Source organism: Stegastes partitus, unplaced genomic scaffold, assembly GCF_000690725.1.
Source record: "Stegastes partitus isolate 25-593 unplaced genomic scaffold, Stegastes_partitus-1.0.2 Scaffold101, whole genome shotgun sequence".
Classification (NCBI taxonomy): Eukaryota; Metazoa; Chordata; class Actinopteri; family Pomacentridae; genus Stegastes; species Stegastes partitus.
The window spans coordinates 293,249-309,718 of record NW_007577832.1 but is presented as its reverse complement, the minus strand read 5'-3'; the positions used below and the strand labels follow the sequence as shown (position 1 = coordinate 309,718).

The following is a 16,470-nucleotide window of genomic DNA, read 5'->3' as shown; positions in this document are numbered from 1 at the left end:
ATTGATTTATTTTTGTAATTTGGCACTCTCACTACTCCATAAGTTACTCCAAAAGGTTTGGTGCATTCTGAAATGGTCTGGATTGGTTCTGTCTATCAATGGTACTGGTTTTACCTACGGAGGTACCAGGTTCTGCAAGTTCTACTGGTAACGTTTGGATAACCTGGATGCCTGGCAGTCAGAGTCAAGTGTGAAGTAGTTTGGATCAGCGGTTGGTCGGTGACACAGGTAGCAACACCGGAGGCCAAAGACACCTCTCATTCCTAACAGGCCTCTTTTGAACTGTCACTGAATTAGTTTATACAAATAAATGAGCTAAAAATCCTTCATGCAAATCACTTTAACGCATGGATGCAGAAAACAGAATTCAATTATTAATCTGGGAACAAATTCTTGAGAAATTACATGTTGGACAAACAAAATGTATGTTTGACTAAAATGTACAAAAGCAGCTTCATAATTAGCTGCAAGAACTCTGAAGGTATTTGCATTTTTAACATATTCAAAACAATTGTGTATATATATATTTTATATATCATTAGCAGAGCTGTTTCCTTTAGTTTCCCTGGGAGGAAGGTTTCATGACCTTTCAGGAAGCGTATCATATGTTAATGCAGGAATTGGTTAATGCACTTCTGGTATTAGCATCTCATCAGACACCACGCTGCCTTCACATATTGTCCAATGCGTTTGTGAACTACAGGAAAATCTGGAATTCATTAAACTAACAGCACTCGACTAACATTATAATACTTAAATCTGTATCTATACTCAACACTATTGGGGAAAAAAAACAAAGTTAAAAAGGGGACAAACCCAAATTTCAAGCATGTAAATGACTTCCAAAAAGACAACAAAGTTTTCAGGTGTTTTCTGCATTTGTACTTTTATAATAACTTCTTTAAAAAAGCTGTCTGGACATCTAAGTGAAGCCTTCAAAGTCACGCATTTATAGGTCCAGGCTGCATCTTGAAAGGGTCGGCGAACAGAAGACTGCAGATGTGTTTTTTTCACAGTTATCATTTCCAAAACAGCTTGGAACATTGTTTACAGCAATACCCTCCTGTGGCTGCGAAGTCTCTACTTTAATGTGCCTTCGTAACAAGAACACCGACTTTGATTTTTTTTTTTTTTTCCTTGTGCGGTGAGAGGAAGGAACGCAATAAATTATTAAGCAGCAGATGGACACACATCCCCCCGACAAGTATGCAATTAACATTTTACTTAAATCAAGGCGAAGCACCGGTTTCCAACACCTGCACTCGACTGCTTTAAAAGAGCAACAATCCGGCGCACTCGACCGGCGAAGAAGCATTGTTTTTCTCCCCTTTTGCTCTTTACATTGCCCTTCACGATATCATAACACGTGGTGAGCACCACTCAGCGGTGCGCTAATAGCTAATGTGGTGCCTCTTTGCTGGTTGCCACAGTGATTTTATTTCTCTTTGCAGCAGGTGACAGAGAGCTCGGTCCTCGCTGAGGAATCACTATTGGTCCCAATTCTGAGGATGTAGCGCTAAACTATGCTTTTATTCCATGTGGCATCAAGCCCTGTCCTCTGTGCCGGACTTCTTCTCTACTTTATGTCTGTATGGAAGGAATAAATAAGAGTGGGGGCAAGTGGACATTACAAAATAAAAGCATCTAGGGTTTAATTATAAATCAATCAGTCACATGTGGAATTGGAAAAAAAAAAGCCATATTGCCAGTGAACATCCCAAGAGAGCAAATTATCCACAGTGAGTAAAACACAGCCTGTGGGAAATGGAAGAATAATAAAATATTTTTAGAAAAACATCACTTAATATCAGAGCAACCCCCTCTTCTATTGTCAAATTAGCTCGTCTTGCTTAAAAGGCTAAAACAACCATAAAAGTCATTAAAAAATCTATACGAATCTGGAAAAATCTCACATTTCACATACAAGAGAAAAAAGCAAATCAATTGAAAACTGTTAGCAAGTCTGCCGCTCTGATTGCAGAGGATGATTTGTGTAGAAGAAGAGACACGCGGGAAGAAAGGTGGATTCCTTATTGACGTGAAAGCTGGAGAAAAGGCTGAAGACAGGAGCTGGTGGCAGAGTTCTCTAGTCTCCTGGTTGTCTCAGGTGTCGCAATTTTTTAGCTAAGTCTCAGAACTCGAGGTTGTTTCAGCTGAAAACATTTGATGGGCGAACTTAGCGAACAGAATAAGAAAAATGAAAGACGGTTCTGCTGTCAGCAATCAGTTCGGCACAGAAGAAACTCGCAGGGATGCAGGTGTATTCAGAAAGTGACTCCTCTTCTTTCTTTATGTGCAAGCTGTACTGGCATAGCTTTAATAATGTGTGTGTGTGTGTGTGTGAGTGTGTGTTGGAGCAATCAAATAAGACTCACATCAACCACAGGCTGCAAAACTTCTGTCAGCTCTCCTCTGGCATCCAGCGAAACAGCAACCGAGGCAAACGGACGACTGGCCATCTGCTGGCGCTCTCTCATCAGTTGCTGAAATATCAAAACACAGATGACAGATGAGCGAAACATATGACGGACTCTAATTCAACAATACACGGCCAGAAAGAGCACTGGGGGAATCACGCTCTACTGAAATAGAAACATATATAAATGCATGCACATTTCCACATGCAGTACATCAGAGGTACAACAAGCCTTCAAATGCTTTAAAAGTTTAAGACAAAAAAATCCCTAATGAGGAATTAAATAACCTATTAATGCATGAAAATGTAAAGAAAATGCTTTGAAAATCTAATCCAACTCTTTAAAATAAATACATCAATGCTAATAATGCAAGAATTTAAAAACAAAAGGAAAAAAAAAAAGAAAAGTTAAATGTGGTTCTCAAACTGGGGGTCGGGGCCCCCATGGGGGTCCCAAGATAATTTCAGGGGGTCACCGGATCATTGTAAAAAAATAAATAAATAAAAGTAAAGCCTACATCTATCAGACAAATGTGTATTAGGGCTGTCAAAATTAAAGGTGTAGACTTCTTCCCACTGCTTTTTCAAACTTGTTAATATTATGATTTGATTATGTGATATTATTATTGTTTTTTGCTCTTTCTTTTGTTTATATATATTTTTTCCCTTTCATTTGCTCGAAATAAATTCAATTCATTCATTTATTCAAAAGAAAATTAACGTGTTAGTGTAAAGAGATTAATTAACACATTAGTTTTTAACACATTAATGCACAAACAAATCAAATTCAAATCAAATTGGGGGTCACAAACACAAACTTATGTTATCTTGGGGGTCGTGGTTTAAAAAGTTTGAGAACCACTGATCTATGGGTTCAGGGAGGACAAAATAATTAAAAATCCGCATTTATTATAAAAATAATCATAATTCTAAATCCACATTCATACATGTACACAGTTATTGGTCTGACAGCAACCAACACTATAATTATGACACTGAATCTAAATTATGATGCATGTGGTCATAATTGCTGTAAAACATGCTGCAGTGAGTGTGAGAGAACTGATTTCATGCACTGTGATTTACACCTTCGGGGCAATTACAGTATGAGGCGAAGAATCGATAGCAGATATCGATGAGGGACGATTCATGAATTACCATGACCTGAGGACATGTGGAATTACAGTGAGAGCCAATTCTGTTTTTAAGATTTCATAAAACTGAATACAGGAAAATGTTGGATATATTTATTGCTATGTAAAACATGGAGTCTGTTTATGATGTACAAACTGATCTACATATTCCAAACATTTTTAAACATGATCATCGAAGACAGGAACAGAAGCAGGGCTAGATTTACTTACATCAGTATTCAAAGCTAATCTGCGCTACCTATTTGATCGACACAGCCCGCCATAGTATTCCCCGTCATTTATTTTTCATCAGACAAATTTGCACACATTCCCGTCGAAGCCTTCGCTCAGAAAAGCTGCGGTTACGTTACAACCTCGGTGTGACACAAATTTTTGCTCCTTAGACTGAGCAGAAAATAGCTCCTCTTGTTCCCCCGCTAATCAATATTGTAAAACAACTAGCGCCACACTTTCATCAGCAACGCACTGTCTGATCAATATCTAAACAGGCCGCCATTTTAGCGCCAAGGACATCGCTGATTGTTATTGGATTTGTGATGAGCTTAAGTGTGCTGCATTAAGATCTAATTGTACTTGAGATTACTAAGCACTTTGATGGTCGGCCTCATAACCCGCCCATCCTCCATGCGTCTCTGACTGTAGCTCAAACACGCAGTTTTGTATCCAACAAACTATATTTCAGAGTGGAAATGTTTACCGGTGAAACCTAATTTGCCGCCATTGTGCCCGCGCCCATCTCGTTTGGCTTTTTCAACAAATCTAAAGACCCTGTAGGCAAGTCTCACTACTTGGCGGCCATCTTGGAAATGCCCCGAGGCGGCTCATTTCAAGCTAATGAGACCAGACAGTAAATGAATCTGGAAGAAACCATAACTACAATTTCATTAGTCAAGGGGTCATAAAAAAAAAAAAACTGCATGTATAAGCTGATCAATGATATCTCATAAAAATTGCTTCAAAGGCTCCCATGGGTTATACATATATCTACGATGCACCACTTTAGTTTACGATTGGTTGGATGTTCTCCGCTTTGCTTCTTGCAAAGCAGACGATTTGCTCTGGGTGGACATACAACTGCCATCTTTAACGTAACAGATTTCTATTTAGGATTTTTTGAGCGGTGAGTCTTGGTAAACCCTTCTCCAACAATCAGCTGTGCAACCCTAGCTTAGCAACTAGACGTGACGAGTTTCTTGGTTTCTCCACATGGTGAAGCAGTGTGCATGTGGCTAGAGTAAGAAGGTGTAAAAACTGGAAAACGTTCAACCTTCTGACAGTCCTTGAAAGAATCACATCTGAATTTTAGTTTCTACAATTCTACAGTTTCATTGCGCAGATGGTGGCATGTGCTGTTTGCTGCTGCGTTCTGGATCATCTGCAGAGGTTTGACTGTGGATGCGAGGAGGCCTGCCAGTAAGGAGTTGCAGTAGTCAATGCATAATATTATGAGAGCTTGTACCAGGAGTTGTGCTGCATGTTCAGACAGCAAAGGTCTGATCTTCCTTAAGTTGTACAGGGCGAGTCAACACGACCAAGCAACAGAGGCCACGTGACCCTTAAAGGTCAGTCGGTCATCAATCAGGACACCCAAGTTTCTGATAGATTTTGTGGGTTTACGTTGGGTTGAATCAAGCTGGATGTTGATTTCTTGTTGTAGAGAGGAACTGGCTGGGATGACAAGGAGCTCAGTCTTAGAGAGGTTGAGTTGAAGGTGGTGTTTTTTCATCCATGCCGAGATGTCTACAAAGCATGATGAGATCTGGGCAGAGACCATGTGGTCATCCAGGGGGAATGACAGGAAGAGCTGGGTATCATCAGCATAGCAATCGTATGAGAAACCACCGAGTTACTCCGATTACTGCACCGAGTGAGGTTGTGTAAATTGAGAAGAGAAGGGGACCAAGCATCGCGAAAACACCCAAACCTAAGATCAAAACCACATTATTCTCCAAGTCTTGTTTAGAAATGTGCTTACTTTCTCGAACTAGATTTTGCAACAAACAAAAAAAATCTGCACTCCAAGGTGTAACTGTGAAGCCATGAGTGACTCAGCTGTGACCAAGAGTCTCATGACAAAAATGTGGAGACTTTTAGCAGAACTGGGCTGAATTACACGAAACAGATAGTATAGTCCTAAATAAAAGAACACAAGTAGTAATATATCAATAGCATATAAAGCTACCATTTTTCTAGTGTTGATAACACCTCTGGGCATTTCCAGGTTTTTAAATTTTTTTTAGAAAATAAATAATAAAAGAAATTAAACTTTTGTTTTTTTCATTTTTACGGATTTGATAACTGTGCACAAGAAGTTTTTGAGTTCTGTCTACTGCTAGTCATGGTTGTGCTACTTCCATAGAGGTTAAAAATGAGGACCAACAAATAGACACTGCTGGGGTTCAGAGGCGTTAAAGCTAAAAATATTAGAATAAAAGAGTATTTTTATTACCCTTTGTCTGCGGTCTCCTTTTAACACACTGCAGGTAAAAACCCTAACCTATCCCACGGACACAGCATTTTCAACTCATGAGCCGACGCTAGCTGAAGTAATCGAAATCTGTCGGCAACAGCCGTCAATTCAGCCAACAAAGCAATGTTCAGCCACCAGGAATAAGAAACTTGTTTTTGTCTGCGTCTGTCTAAAGATCAAAGACCCATTCTCTCTTAAATGACTAATAAGTCTCTATGTAATTACGCCACCGTTATCATTAAATGCTGCATTAACAGGAAGGGAAATTCATTTGGGCATTTTGCAGCCAAACGTTAAAACTCTTCAGCTCATCCAACAAAAGAAGAACAAAGTCTGAGTTTTAAGCTAAAAATATTCGGCTTAAGCACTTTCCACTTATCTCACATTATCCCTTTAATAAAACAGTGAGCGCCTGTTTTGGGTCAGCTGTTTCTGGTGGTCTCATTCCTGCGTGGGAATTTGTCCTTGGGGTAGTAATGAACCCTGAAAATCTCGTGTCCGGACCCCCACCCTCATTCACTCTGAATATAATTAAGTATTCATTAGTCGGGCTAATAATCGGAGAAATTTATAGAGAGGAAATGGTTTGATTATGAACTCAATCCACGTGAGAGTATATATAAAAAAAACCTCTTTGTCGGGGTGGTGTAATCATTCTGTCACATTGCTATAGTTCTGTTGTGGGTGTACACAGAAAAAACAAAAAAGTCAAAACCCTGATAAGATATTCGGGAGCAAACAGCGACTCATTACCTTCAACTAGAGCCTTGATCATTTGTGGCTTTCTTTCTTTTTTCTTTGGTGCAGAGATTCAATTAAATACAACCTTGCACAAGTTCACAAAACAATAGATCACGTTCTCAGATATTGTCGAAATTTAATAAAACTTTTCATACAACGCGCTCTCACCTGTCTGAAACACCAGGAGCTGAAAACAACAAAGTCCTGAAATGAATTTGTTTCCAGCTTAATATGACGGACGTTTGAATAATTGCCATTATGACACAATATCAGAGCTGCAAGTGTTCATTGTAGATCATTAGAGCATTGGTCAGTATGAATAAACTGTTGCTGGTACTTATTAAATGCTTAATGTTTGGTCTCTAAAATGTAGTTTAAAATTAAAAATCTCAAATACGATCATAAATGAAGCAGCTCGTACGCTCGGCCATAACTTTCCTCTCGTCCAGACTCTCCGCTGAAGAGTGAACGAGAGGTTTTGTTGACTCACGGTGAAAACATTCCCCAGGGGAGGCAAAGCTGAGAAAAAAAAAAACAAACAACAGCCAGATGAAATTGAGATTGATCACCTGATTGATTTTTCTTTTTGTAGCCCTGATTTTTAAACTTTATATCTGAAGTCCCATGTTAGATTGTTGTACATCTCCACTATTAAACATCAAACGGGCAATACAAAACCTATAGATTTGAGCTGCTGGGCCACCGCAGGTCAAAATGAGAAATTTTTGCCCTTTTCGAAAAGATAAACGCGGGACGGAGGGGCCCGGCGAGGTTGCTGCAAAACAAGAAAACAGCTCACGGCTTATTATGGTTTCCAACACAAAAGCTTCAAATCCAACAACATTCATCCTTAATGTCAGATAGCAGTAATGTTATTTATCATGTTGCAGAATTCATTTAAAGCGCAGAGGAGAGAGCGGAGGCAAAGTCAGGGAACGCTGGCGCTTTGCTCTGTGTCCAGAACATGCATCAAAAATGTGCTGGGAATACAATCATCAAATGGCCAATACAATACCGGAGAGATTCCAGGGATGAATACTAAGTCAACGACAAAAGGCAAGAGTGAACTCTGTAAAACCAATTAACGTTTGCGCAATGACAGACTGATTTTGTCAAGAATACAAGCTGGAGCCATTCACGGTTTTGATAAGGGTGGGCATGGAGTGCATTGCTGTGCAACTTGATTAATTTGGCAAGTGAGTGCATGAATTATCTGTCTAGTGAATACAGCATTTTGTTCCCTTCACTGGGTTTTATAAAAGGGTAGGTGTCATCCCGCCTCTGAGCATATTCTACACCTAAGCAGGTCACTCTGTCCCTTTCAAAGATCACTGGCTGTAGCCACCGGCTCCGTCCTGAAGAATCAAACATGTTCAAATAAAACACGAGAAGAAAACACTGAGCTGCCTTTTTCTTTCCTTTTCTGCTAACACAGTATTATTTAGAATTCTGCATGTTGATGCATGGGGCTGCAAGGTGGAGCAGTGGTGAGCATCGTTGCCTCACAGCAAGAAGGTCGTCAGTTCGCATCCCGGTGAGGACACCCGGGATCTTTCTGCGTGGAGTTTGAATGTTCTCCCCGTGCAGCGTGGGTTCTCTCCGGGTTCTCCAGCTTCCTCCCTGGAACCGAATAGCCGACTATTCGTTTGCTGTGCTGGAATCGGGATATCAATTTCGATCTCCAAATATCCTGCAGCCGCCGCCACTAATGACAGATACAGTACGGTGACCACGGACTGGATGCTCAGCACTCAGCACGCCCAGCCACCTCCAGCCCGTCGGATCCTATGCGCACCACCCTCCGTCAGAACAAATACCCACCTGCCACCACCGCATGGCACCCCTAAATATTTGGGATATTCGGCATTAATTGGGGCCGAATAGCCGGAGAACAGAAATTGCTACTGAGACCAGCTATACCTCCCACACAGTCCAAAAACATGTTGAGGTTAATTGGTGATTCTAAATTGTCCGTAGGTGTGAATGTGAGTGTGCTTGGTTGTCTGTCTCTAAGTGTAGCCCTGTGATAGACTGGTGACCTGTCCAGGGTGTCCCCTGCCTTCACCCTGAGTCAGCTGGGATAGACTCCAGCCCCCCACGACCCTAGTGAGGATTAAGGTGTATAGATAATGGATGGATGGATGTTGATGCATGTTTGACAATCCACACTTGACGACGTCCATCCCAGTGCACTACCACTGTACATCATGTTGAGCTGCTGTGTGTGGGCTGAAAAACTGACAGATAAAAATATCCTTAAATATAAATAACGTGCAGATGTGTAAAGAAGTAAGGTTAAGTTAAAATAGCAACTCATTAGCGGGACGGCTCCTACATGGGCTGAACTGCTAACGACAGTCACGCTGCATCTGGAACTTCAGAGGGAATTATTTGAGTGCAAACTTTAAACCGCACAAAGGACAATCAAGGTGACAAGGGGCTTAAGAGTAGGATAATCTTATTGTAGCGATCGATGACTGCTGATTGAGCTCTTTGAGAGCTGAGCTTGAGACCACCGAGTCTGCAGAGGGACACGTGGAAATGATGTGGTGACTAAAGTGTTCCTCTCACTGTCGTCAATGCCTAATAACACATTAGATAATCCAGACGGGTGTAATTACAGTAGAGGTGTCGCGATATGATGGATTTATAATAACTGTGATGTTGTACATATTGATATTGTGTAAATAATAATACCTGTGGGATAATCAGGTAAATAGTGTGAATGTAGAGTAAACAGTGCTGGAGAGTATCTGGTTGACACTCCAACACACTAAACACACTCCTTCTGCACCTTCCTATGATTCAATGCAATTACTAAGAAAAGGAAACAAAACACACAATAAACAAAGTAAAAGATGGATTTGATGGATTAGTTTTTCTAGAGGTATCGCAACAATATCGTCATTGTGATTTCTTTTGACCACAATCATTGCATCGTAATACTTTGATATTGTGACAGCTTTTTTATGATGACTAGTCTAACCCTTTAAAACCTCACATCTAGCTGGCAGGTTTGAAAGGCATGCTATTTATCACACCAAGAACCTGTTAAAACACTGAATCGTTGGATGTTCAACATTCAAATGTCTCTTCTCACTCACGTGTGATGTTCGATTTTACTGGGAAAAATGATAGTTCATAAAAAAAAAATGTGTATTTTACATGATTCATTTAATTTCTTTCCCCAAAATGAATTGTTTGCAGCACCCACATTCTGTAAAAACAACATCTAAAGTCGTCAGTGCAATTAAAATGAAGGGTAAGCAGGAACCAACAGAAATTCAGGGGACTTTTTGGCTGATGGGAGCAAAAAAGGATGAACTCATTCGTGAGGTTTTTCACAAATGTTCATGCTGCCAACATATGACAACATATTTCCTTTTACGTTTTAATTATTGTTTTTTTTTTTTTTTTATATACAAAAAATATGAATAAGGCCAATCTGGTAATGGAGCAGTAAGGTGGAAAAAATGACCCCAAGCAACAACACCTAGGTGTTGAACGATCACAGATGTAAAGTAGTGGTAAACCGCATGAAAGCTGGTGATCGCTGCAAGAAATCACTGTTGCTGTGCTCCCTTTCCTGACTTATAGAAACTTCTTTAGGACTACAACAAAACAATTTTGGCATCTGCAGAACATTAGGACTGAGAAATGCTGACGAGCTGATGTTTGGTGGGTGAAATGTTCACCGTGTTAACAAATGAACATGTTACACGTTACAACATATCGTCTGAGAAGCGTGTATTTCATCTCCATCAGTCTAGTGGATTGAGATTGTGGGTGAAAAAAGGAACACTGGAGGAAGTTGTGGAATCAATAAAGTCAGTGGGTTTCGTCCTCTGGGATGGAAAACTGTCTATTTATATATATAACACATAGAGAAGAAAAATTGGAAATAAATAAAATCAAAGAGGCGCTTTAACCTTTACATCCACACTAATAGCTAAAGACAATAATAACGTAGTGACAAATATGAACGGCTTTGAGTTTTTGGAACGCCAATAACCGTCGGCGCCTACACATGTTACAACCGTGTTCAAAGGGCTGCATGAGATGAATCCACATGTTTGTGTGTGTTGAACATCTTCGTGTTGCGGTCTCGTGAAATGTCAGCGCCCCCTCCCTTCTGTTCCCCCCATAGGTAGCTTCAAAGAGGTCAGCCCTTGTCCTCTTCCGTGGCATTTACAGCTGTTGTCTTTTCCTCCCTTTGTCCCCACTCGGGATCCAAGTCTCGTCACCCGTCCTCAGCTAAAATTATTCAAATACTCCAGCTGCACCTTGGGTACCAGGTCCTTTCAAGTTGCAGAGCAGAAAGAAAGCCAAATGACTGCCTTTAATGTGGTGGACGATCAGCTTTGTGAGATTAAGTCAATGCGAGGAATAACATGTCGGCCATTTCTGGGAAGCTCTTATTGTTCTGTCCTCCGATTAATTCACATGGTGGTACACAAACACTCAAATATCTTTCCAGCAAAAATCCTTAAATCACTGTTCACGTCAACATATTGCTTTTTACATCGAGCACAACCCCCGAAGTAACCAGGACAGATTTCACACCAGAAACCCAATAAAAAAACAGTCAAAAGTTCAATCAGTATCAGACATCCATATGCCACTTGGCTGGATCAGAGTCTCATTATTGTCGGTGCCATTTCTGAAAGCCTCATTAAGACTCATTCATTCCATGGCCTTATGTCAGATGGAGGCTTAGATGGCCCCCAGCCCAAATCCTTCCACCCCTCATTTGGACAAGTCTCCTAAGTGCAGGGGGGGCTGTTCGCACGCTCCTTCGAATTAACCGGACACAATGTTCAGTGACGAGCCAATCAGTTCACCAATGAGACAAGATTGGCAGCGCCGGATCGGTTTAATCTGACGCTATACGGGACCAAGTTCTGTCTCAACACAGTCGCCTGGCTATAAGCTCTATACAACATTAAGTACTTACTATGAGAAGCAGCGCGGCAAATAATTTATTCTGAATGCCACCACTGGCTTGGTCTTAAATGATCTGGATAAAAATGAACAATAAAGATAAAACTGTAGATATTGCATTAAAAAAAACAATGTTATGGACCCACAGAACCACATTTTACTAATGTTTAAATACATTGTTAGCTAATGAGATGCATAAACTGACTGAGATGATACTCAAGAGCTTTTAAAACCTGATGACGACACTGCTGATCAAAATCTAATAAAACGTTATTTTAAATCGTCTATATGAAGGAAAATTAGACACCAATAAATGCAGATTGTATGTATTTATGCACATGGGAGCAAGACTCTGGCACTGTACGTTGTAAAAATAAGGACAGAATTTGCATTTGCACCATTTACTACCTTTGAACTGACAACTCCACTGATAGTTCTGTGTCATCTCTATCATGTGCCATGAGATAAAATGGAGTCTAATATTTCGAACGCCCCGTTTTAGGCAAAAACAAACAGAACACCGACGCCAAAGCAAGTAAGTGACTTCTGTGTAATTGTCTTTTGAGCAGACAATGCTACAGACAGAAGACCTTGTTTTTTTTGGTCTTTTTTTTTTTCTTTTTTTTCTCTAAAAGAAGGATTGATTATGTCTGCACTCTGTCAGACACTGATAATAAGAGCGTATTAAACAAAAGTAAGAAGAGGATGTAAGTTGAAGGTTGTTCAAAAGACTTCTTTTCTTTCCCAGGTGGATCATTTGTACTTTCTAAAGCGCAATAAGAAATTATACATGCTTATTTTCGTGCGATAAAGGAAAAAAGGTATCGTTACAAATGGTGCTAATGGGCCTGGATCAACGTGAAAAGTTTAGAATGAGTGCGGTAAGAGGTGCGCAGGCTGTAAGTTGTTGTTTGACCTTATAGCTTTAAAAAATGCTTTCAGACACAAGTGCTTGAAGCACATAAGTGATGCACTGGATGTCCTATTTCACACATAAAACCTTTTTACTTAACTAGTTCCGTAATGATCTCTACAAACGATTCGACTGATTTGGGCATTATGCAAGAGCACCCAGGAGATTTGCCACACGAGAAGTAGTTAAAGACTACTCGCGAAGCTGAAGTACCGATAACGGCACTGGAGAACACCCTCTAGGCTGTTACTGCTTTCAGGAAAAGGTTACCAACACGCAGCTTCTCTTTATAATGCTTCTTTAAAAGTAGGGCACCTGAAAATGCCACAACGGGAACCTTTGGGTGTTATTTTTTTTCACAGGTTTACAAAGCCGTGTACCACAAATCCTACAAGGTTTGGAAATTAATGTTAAATTGGTCGTTGTGTCCACAGAGTTGGACTGCATAAGTGATCAAAATTTTATGCTCTAGACCGGTCAGATCTCCGGTTGAAGCTCCTTCTCATTGAACTGGAGCCTGTGAGAACTTCACCTTTGGAGCTTGAAAGAAATCCCAAAGCTGATGCTACGGTGCAGGATGGTTTCAAATGGAGACGTCTGAGAGATTTTTGGTTGTTTTTAATGACTGGATCAGGCTTTTGAATGAAAAACATGTCACGTCCTGTTACAAAACGAGCCAAAAACTACATGTCTATTTATTCTCATACATATTTATATCATCAGCTCCACATTCTTGAACTACTCTAAGTCTTTAACCAATTCATTCATATAAACCGCTGCTGTGTTGTCTATTAACAAATCCATCGTTTTCCTCTAACAGACTAAAAATCATGCCGTGACGAAACTTTTCAACCCACTGAAATTAAGCTATGTACGTTTTTGTTTAACTGCGTTTTTGTTTTTATCTGGCGGCTGAAGGACAGTGACAAAGAGATGGTATGAATGGCAAGAGCAGACAGAAAAAGTGAGCAGAATTTTAATAGCTCAAGCCCATCTGCTTGCATTAATTTTTATTGGCTTTAATTCTTTGGATAGGCATGATTCGGAGTCGCGGCAGCTATCATTCTTGTTTATTTTCATTTATCAATTAGAGGATATAAAATTCAGATCCTATGATTATCAATGTCATCCCCAAAGGGGAAATAAATTGTGAGAGCTTTATTAGCAGACTGCAGGTCATGAGGCTGGATGTGCACCGATATAAACTTCCTGCGATTGTGCATCAAACAGCGTCGAAGGAGACGACGGGATTCGCCGGGAAGAGATGGAAATGACAGTTGCTCTTAACAGAAACCAGAAGCCGCCGAATGCAGCTCGGGTTAAGGGCGGCGAATTTGCATACTTTTGCTCTCTTCCTCAATTTCCTGCACAGTATCTTTCTTACCCTCTTTTATAATTTCTTCTGCCAATCATCTCATCTCTCGCCCCCCTTTTTTCATCTCCAACCTCATCTTTCACACCAACACTGAATATTAATGATTGATATTCCCTTTTCCTTATGTCATTCATATTATCTCCACTTGCTTCTCTTATACATCTTCCCACTGGTCCACTACCCTTAAAGCCGCTATTTATCCAAATTATCATCTTTACTTTAACCGTATCTGATTCTGTAAAAATAATACATCAAATAGCAGGACGTTGAAGCCATTACGAGACACAAACCTTCCTTCAGCAAGTGGTCTGAAAGCTTCTAAGGAGCATAAGTTCTTAGCACCAAGCTGAGAGTGTTACAGTTCAAGCCTGTGACATTACCGGCTTAATGGTCGCAACTGAGCAATCAGACGGCATACCTCCATGTGTTTGATGGCTAATGTTTTCCAACAGAGCCTGATGATGGTTTTAAATTTAAATCAAAAAGACGGAAACAAGAAACATACTTCTTTGCAGTTTTGGTGTAACTTTACTCCTGTGCAAATAGTTTGTATTTTAGAGTCATTTATAAAGATGTGTTTCTGACATTTGTGACAGAAGTGTAATAAAATTCTGTGGCTGATGGATCTCACTGAGAGATTTAGACACCGAAAACAGCAAAATGTCTGTATTGTTAGAAATTTAAGAGCCAAACAGAATCGATGAAATGTAAAATTAGAGGTTAAATGCTGCCATTATGATCGCAATGTCTTTGCATTTCAAAAGACTAGAAGTCATACAGAAGAACAAGAATAAACCAACAACTATTGGACACTTAGGGCAAGCTGAACGGATCAAGCAGATCAAATTTGTTAAAATATAAGAATACAAAGACAAAAATATTCTTTTTATGACTGGAAATTGTCAGCTTTTGTTACTGCTCATGTTCCAATACACCTCAAAGAGTCTCACATGCCATGGTGATGGCGGCGCACATAGACGCAGCGCCCCCTTTAGGAGACAACGAAAGTGAACGTTTTGAGTCTCTTGTCTATCCCAGACGTGGCCGGGAGACTTTGCTGGGTGTCAGGACAGTGAACGGTGCTGGAATTGCGGCAATCGGTTGTGATGTGGACATACTACACCAACACGGAGTCCGATCGGAGACGACGCCGGCAGTTACCCGAGAGAGAAGGAAGCACAAACGGTATGAATGTAAACAAAGGAGGATGAAGAGAGCCGGAATCCATGCTAGGCTAAAGGCTAACCCCTCCAGACCAGCAGGACCATCCTCCTACTCTCCAATGTCTGCTCCCTCCTCAACAAGCTGGACGAGCTACGTTTGCTGACAGAAACCCGCAGAGAGTGGAGGGACTTCTGCGTGTCTGCTTTAACAGAAATATGGCTCCATGACAACATCCCAGACGGACATACAGCTGGAGGGGATGCAGACAGACAGACAGCTAGCTCTGGGCAGCATCACTATCGTCACACCATCATGTGTGTCTTTGTGTCCCTGAAGACCTACCAGGACCTGAAGAGGTTCGCCATGTTCAACGAATGGCGGCGCGCATGGACGCAGCGCCCCCTTCAGGAGGCAGCAAGAGTGAACGTTTAGTGTCTTGCCTATCTCAGACGTGCATTCTGCAAAACTTGCTGATTGAATAATCCTGAAGAAACGCTCTCTCATCTTGCCTGTACTACTGTGTATGTGCAGCAACATGACAATAAACCTGATTTAATAACTGTTGATCCAACCTTAAACTGGACTATGTGACACTAACAAAAAACATATGTTTGAATTAAGTCTGAAGAGAAGGTAGCACAAACACAAACCAGGGAGGAGCTCTACAGGACTCGTGGTCAAAGCTTATTTCCTGTGTTGCTTCCATCTGACGCATCTCAAGTAAATATCACGTAACCTGACGCAGACACAATAATAAACTGATGATAAACTTCTCCGTCCTTGTTGCCGCACATTTCCCTCCGTGTTTGAAAAATGTTTCAGAAGAACTGAGGCGGCAGCGGCAGCAGATTTGCATTTGCCGAGAACTTTTTTTTTCTATAGAGGTAATTGGAAGGTAATTACACATTGTCACAGTCAGCTGTATTTTACATGTCAACAGAAGTGTTTTATGGACTTACCTCTCGCCGCCGTGAAGCCCAGCACGTCTGTTTGATCTTCCACACCACCGCCGCCACCAGGAGCAGCGACAGAAAGCAACTGTGATGAGAGAGAAGGGGGGGAACGCAATATCAGGCGAGATGACTTTAAGTAATAACAGCTGTCAGTGGAAATTATATTTTTCATACATAATGTTAGGGTAGTCCACCATCGGGTTTTTAAAGGCTTTTTTTGTTTACTGAGCGGAGCAGTTACTGAGAGCAGAAACCTGCAGCCGACCTGAATGAGATTTTTGTCACCTTGACGCAGGACTCGCTCAGAAAAATATGAAAACAGATTTAAATGATCAATGCGGGC

At 40.7% G+C, this 16,470-nt stretch overlaps 1 protein-coding gene across 1 annotated transcript in view; it reads right to left on the bottom strand.

Annotated features, from left to right (window-relative positions):
• The window catches only part of atrnl1b (attractin-like 1b), a 77,993-nt gene that overhangs the window by 12,803 nt on the left and 48,720 nt on the right, over positions 1 to 16,470 (bottom strand). Inside the window, exons 26-27 of the mRNA XM_008277579.1 lie at positions 16,134 to 16,212; positions 2,376 to 2,483 (exon numbers count right to left, since the gene is read on the bottom strand). Coding sequence (XP_008275801.1) covers positions 2,376 to 2,483; positions 16,134 to 16,212 — 187 coding nt within the window. The remainder of the gene's footprint in view (positions 1 to 2,375; positions 2,484 to 16,133; positions 16,213 to 16,470) is intronic.